Below are 5,664 nucleotides of genomic sequence, written 5' to 3'. Positions count from 1 at the left end.
TTTGGGCTTTGCTTCTGTGAAGACTGACAGCCTTGGAGACCCTGTGGGCAGTTCCACTCTGTCCTCTAGGGGCGCTGTGGGTTAGAATGGACTCCACGGCAGTGGGTGTGGTTCGGGCTTTGCTTCTGTGAAGATTGACAGCCTTGGACACTCCGTGAGGCAGTTCTCCTCTGTCCTCTAGGGGCGTGGTGGGTCGGATCAACTCAATGGCAACACCTTTAGTCAGCAAGTTGCAGGCTCTCTGTTCAGTGCTTACAGCTAGAGGTGAGGGGTCCCTGCCCGCGAAGAACCAGTCCCTACACCCCTCTCTGTGATGTCAGGCACTCCCTCATCCTGTGTCCATTACATAAAGCGATGCAGCTGTCCTTCACTGTGTCCTGAAAATGTGCAGTCAGGTATTCACAAATGAATGTGCTTCTGTTGCCATGATTAGTGTTCATACTAAAAAAAAGCTTCCATGAATGACGTTCCGCAGCCTTGCTCCACGGACTCCCTCCCTCCCTCGCTCCACCCTGGTCTCGCTCCCTGGGAGCAAACACTTCATTCTTTTGTGTACTTGGTTGCTGTTGTTACCTGCTGATTTCTAAAGAAAATAGAAATTTGTGTTTACGGCCCCCACCTCTACAGCCTGCCTTCCACACCTTCAACAGTCAGTGCCAGCTTACGTTGTTACGGCAAAGCTACCGTTGTTTTCTGTTTAGCCAAATTACGTTTATGTTTTTGTCACCTGGTATACAGTAGAGTCTGAAAGCTGGAACGCACGTAAGGTGAAAACCTGTCAGAGAAGGAGAACTCAAGAACCCCCAGAAAAGTAAGGCTGCACACAGTCAAAGGCGGGAAGAACAAGGCAGTCCCATCATTGCAGCTCCCACAGGCGTCTCCGTTGGCTGCACGGCCACCGTCTGGGATGTCCCTTGGCCTTTCTCTTGGATCCTCAGGTTCCTGGCTCCCGGGTCATCCTTCTAAATAAGCCGACCTGGGAATCGGGCCTCCCTATTGAGAAGTTCCCTCAGAATCCTTCACGTTTTCCACATTGTCTTCTGGAATCCAGCTTCCTATGAAAAATCCAGGGCTGTCCTGACTCTCGGTCCTGGTTTCAGTCTCTGAAAACTTTGATCCGTGCTATTTTAAAACATCACGGTTAGGTGTGTGCCACTTCCCATAATTGCAGCCGTGCCGAGCAGTTCAGGCATGTGGGGCAGTTCCATTTCCTGCCTTTTCTGTGGTGTGACCACCTTCTACGACACTGAGGCGCTGGGGGTGGAGGTGAATAGGCCCTGATTTAAGAATGGGGACCCTTGCAAAGAACCCTCTAAGCAGAGGCAGGATCCCAGGATGAGCAAGATCAGCCGTATGCAAGCACCGGGGAAACCCTCGGGCGGCTCGAGAGTGGCGGAGGGACAGCCCTGGGAAGTGGGGGGAGAGGCAGTGGAACTCGAGAGGAGGTGGGGCCTCGGTGATTGGGTTTAGGACAGGAGGAAGCTGTTCTGCTGTTTGGAGAGTGGGTTGAGGAGCAAGGAGAGAAATGGGAAGGCCAGGTGGGAGGCTGCCCCCGGGCTGCAGCAGAGAGGCTCCGGGGGCAGCCGTCCCTTCCTGCCTGGATTCCACTGGTCAGGCACTGGGCCGAGAGAAGAGGTGTGGGTGAGGCGGGGTTTGCACGGGTCTCATGGAACATCTGCTCTTCGCTGGGCCCATCTGAGTAGTGTCCCTTCTTCCCTCAGGCCCCAATGGCTGCGAGATCCCAGCCCAGCGCTCCCAAAACCAAGAGTCCAAGCAACGTCTCCAATGGCCGGGCTGAATGCCAAGGGCAGTGGGGTCGTGCCTGGTAAGGACCTTTGCCTGTCTTCCCAACTGTACTGTGAAGTAGGTGGTCGGAGTAAGCAGTCCCCAGCTTTGGGGTTTTCTTTTTCACAAGGTAAAAATAATCATTTTTTTTCTTATTTTGTTCAAGAGTAACGGAAGATGACGACCAGTTTCCTGTTTTATAAAGTAGGGAATTTTAAAAAAGAGGGAGAAATGAAAAGCTACTGCTGCCAAACAGTGTAGGAAGGATGTGGCCTTGAAATAAGGGGTAGCCGCTACCTCTCAGAGCCCCTGGTGGGTTGAATGGTTGAAGCCGCCAGCTGTCGACCGACATGTTGCAAGTTCACATCCACCAGAGGTGCCTTGGAAGAAAGATCTGGCGACCTACTTCCCCCCAAATCAGCCATTGAAAACCCTGTGGGGCCAGTTCTACTCTGACGCACGGGTTGCCGTGAGCTGGAATAAACTTTGTTGTTGTTGTTGTTACTGTTACTGTGTGCCCTTCCTCACTGCCCGTAGCTACTGCCGTCCTAGTTCTCCTTTTGTTGTAGAGCCGTGGGAACTTGGTTGTGGATGCAGGTGCTCTGTGGCCAGAGCTGGGGACGCCCCAGTTGTATTCTGGGCGCTGGGCTTTCTGTGAGCAGTCACGTACTGTGATGATGGTTTTTTGTGGTGTGACTTTCTGGTTTTCCTGGAGTTAACAGTTACCTGGCTTTTTCTGTTTACTAGGGTTTCCGTTGCTCATCTGAGCTGTCACACACATTTCAGTTATTTTTCTAAACGTTCAAACACACCAACATTTTCTGGGTGGACTGACCCATTGATCACGACAGAGCACGCATGTTGTGTGGCTTCTCCTGGCAGTGGGGAGGGCTTGTCACCGGCACCTGACAGCCGGTTTGAACACGGTGCACACTGTCTGTGTGTGAGGGCACCTTGGTGTCTTGTGAAGGTCAGGTGGGCACTGTGTGACCGTCGGCTGTCCTGCCTTGCAGGGAGGTGGACTGGTTCTCCTTAGCGAGCGTCATCTTCCTGCTGCTCTTTGCGCCTTTCATTGTGTACTACTTCATCATGGCGTGCAACCAGTACAGCTGCTCCCTGACGGCCCCCGTGGTGGACATCGTCACCGGGCGGGCCCGCCTCTCGGACATCTGGGCTAAGACCCCGTCAGTGACAAAGGAAGCAGCCCAGATCTATGCCGTGTGGGTCGTATTCCAGGTAAGCCTCTCTGCCATCATTGAGGGTGACAGGTCCCCTCCTGCTGGCCTGGTTGTTGGTACCGTTGAGTCCATTCTGACCCCATGGGACAGTCGAGCTGCCCCACAGGGTTTCCTAGGCTGTCATCTCTTTTTCTTAACTTTTGTTGTGATTTGGGTGAAAGTTTACAGAGCAAATTCACTTTCCATACAGCAGTTCACATACACTTTGTCTCATGACGTTGACTGCAATCTCCCACAATGCAGCAGCTCCCTTCCCACTTCCTCCCCACAGTCACCTCTTCCCTGTGTCCTTCCCTCCATGCTCTCCTGCCTCCCGAGCTGTCTCCCTGTGCACACCCAGCCCTTCTGTTCGTCCATGATGGATCACTCCCAGGAGTGAGTGTGCTTGCTGCAAATGTTCAGCTCACACTGGGCTGCCGTCTTCCGGGAGCAGATGGCCAGGCCTTTTCTTCCACAGAGCTGCTGGGTAGGTTGGACACCAGCCTGTTGGTTAGCCGCTGAGCTCTCCTTCCTGTCGGGATAGTCCTGGCTGCTTCTCTGGGAAGTCGGATCCTGACTCAGATGGGCCTTCGTGCTCTGGGGGCATCCCCTGGACCCAGGTGTACTTAGTGCCATCAGTAGATACAGGGCGAGAAACACCACTGGTCAGCATGTGCACCAGATGAGTCTCCAGTGGAGCCCAGGAGTCCTACAGTGTGTCCCAGCCCCGTAGGACAGGTGGTGAGGAGGAAGGAGGAGGCGCGTGTGGGAGGGGAGGGAAAAGAAGAAGCCCCACACACAGCAGGAGTCTCCCAACAGTTAATGGGGCAGAGCCCCAGCCCCCAGAGAGACGTCATGTTTGCAAGAGACAACATGCAGCAAGGCCAAGGTCTGTTTACCAGCAGGGCGTCACACAGCTCTGGTCAAGAATGTCATTGGTCTGCGGTGATCACCCACTGGCCTCCATGTCCACCAAGGACGGGCTGTGCCCTCCACATCCACCAAGGATGGGCTGTCTTCACACAGCGACGTTCATCTTTGTTTAATCCAGGATGTTTCCAGGGAAACGGTGCTGGAAAAGGCAGACTGGGATTCCTCCCTGGAGGAAGGTTCTGACCCGTCAGCTGCTGCTGCTCACGGCCAGTCAAAGCTAATGGGTTCGAGCCACCCCATAGCTCTGGGTCTCACTGCACAACGGGGTTGTTGGGGTTCAGTGGCTGCATTTGCCAGGCCTTTCCTCCGCAGCACCTCTGCATGGACTCAAGCCTGCAACCTTTTGGTTAACAGCTGAGGACGTTAACTGTGTGCACCATGCAGGGACTCCCAGAGAAACAGGTCCAATGCTCTTGGGTCAATTCTGACTCACCGCACACCTGGAGGACAGAGTGGAACTGCCCACAGGGTGTCCAAGGCTGTCAATCTTCACAGAAGCAAAGCCCAAACCACACCCACTGCCTGGAGTCCATTCTGACCCACAGCGCCCCTAGAGGACAGAGTGGAACCGCCCACAGGGTGTCCAAGGCTGTCATCTTATGTGAGCAGACTGCCAAGTGTCTCCCCCGTGGAGCTGCTAGATGGGTTGGAGCCACCATCCTTTTCCAGTCTGCAGCCCTGTTGAATCGGTCACCAGGGCACCTATAAAAGGTGACTGGGGCAGCATTATTCATGATTGCTAAAAGTGGTCACACCCCAGTGTCCCTACCTGGGAATGGGTGAATGAGGTGCAGCCTGTCCATGGGCGGCTGGCAGGTGCCGACAAGGCGGCTGTGACTCAGCGACCCCGTGTACAACAGGACAGAACGCTGCCCGGCCCGGCGCCAGCCTCGCAGGCTGCCCGAGCCCATTGCTGCCGCCGCTGGGTCCGTCCATCTCAGAGGGTCTCCCCTTTTTGCTGACCCTCTGCTTTCCTCAGCATGATGTCCTCCAGGACTGGTCTCTCCTGATACCACGTCCAAAGTACGAAAGACAAAGTCCGGCCATTCTCGCTTCCAAGGAGCTTTCCTGCGGTCGAGGACAGAGGGATGTCACTCAGGTGTGAGAAGGGGTGGGGCTCTGATAGCTGCTGCCACGTGGATGGACCTTGAACACGTGATGCTCAGTGAGACGCCAGACATGAAGGCCACACACTGCGTGATCCCACAGAGAAGTGTCCACAGCAGACGTGTCCATAGACAGAAGGAGATGTGTGGTTGCCAGGGGCTGGGGGTGGGACACACGGGCGACTGACAGATAAGGGATTTCTTCGTGGCGTGATGACAAGCTTGTGGAATTGGATGGTGGTGATAGTGGCCTTCAGCTTGTGGACAGACTAAAAACCTGGGCTGTGTGCTTCAGACAGGTGGCTTTTACGGTCTCTGAATGATGTCAACAAACAGTCCCCACAGAAAGAAAGTGACTGGAAAGGACCCATGTGTCATACAGGAAGGAGGCAGTCTCATGGGGGAGGGTGTCGGTGCATTTCCTTTCCAAGGATCTCATTATTAGTAAGGGGAAGAGAACCTGCCACCAGAACCCCTCGGAGCTACCAGCTGTTCCGGAACAAAAACTCCACGAGCTCTCCTCTCCCACGTGGGAGACCCCGGTTCAGCTCTAGGCCGTGCCCCTCACACACAGGCACCACCTGGGAGACCCCGGTTCAGCTCCAGGCCGTGCCCCTCACACA

At 54.8% G+C, this 5,664-nt stretch overlaps 1 protein-coding gene across 1 annotated transcript in view; it reads left to right on the top strand.

Annotated features, from left to right (window-relative positions):
- Positions 1 to 1,727: 1,727 nt before the first annotated feature.
- DHCR7 (7-dehydrocholesterol reductase) overlaps positions 1,728 to 5,664 on the top strand; it is a 13,528-nt gene continuing 9,591 nt past the window's right edge. The window contains exons 1-2 of the mRNA XM_007949270.1: positions 1,728 to 1,825; positions 2,799 to 3,021. Of these exons, the coding sequence (XP_007947461.1) occupies positions 1,728 to 1,825; positions 2,799 to 3,021 (321 nt within the window). The remainder of the gene's footprint in view (positions 1,826 to 2,798; positions 3,022 to 5,664) is intronic.

The sequence above is a fragment of the Orycteropus afer genome, unplaced genomic scaffold (genome assembly GCF_000298275.1).
Source record: "Orycteropus afer afer isolate SDZICR_OR568_19922 unplaced genomic scaffold, OryAfe1.0 scaffold00244, whole genome shotgun sequence".
NCBI lineage: Eukaryota > Metazoa > Chordata > Mammalia > Tubulidentata > Orycteropodidae > Orycteropus > Orycteropus afer.
Note: the sequence above shows the minus strand (reverse complement) of the source record. Positions and strands in the feature narration are given on the sequence as shown.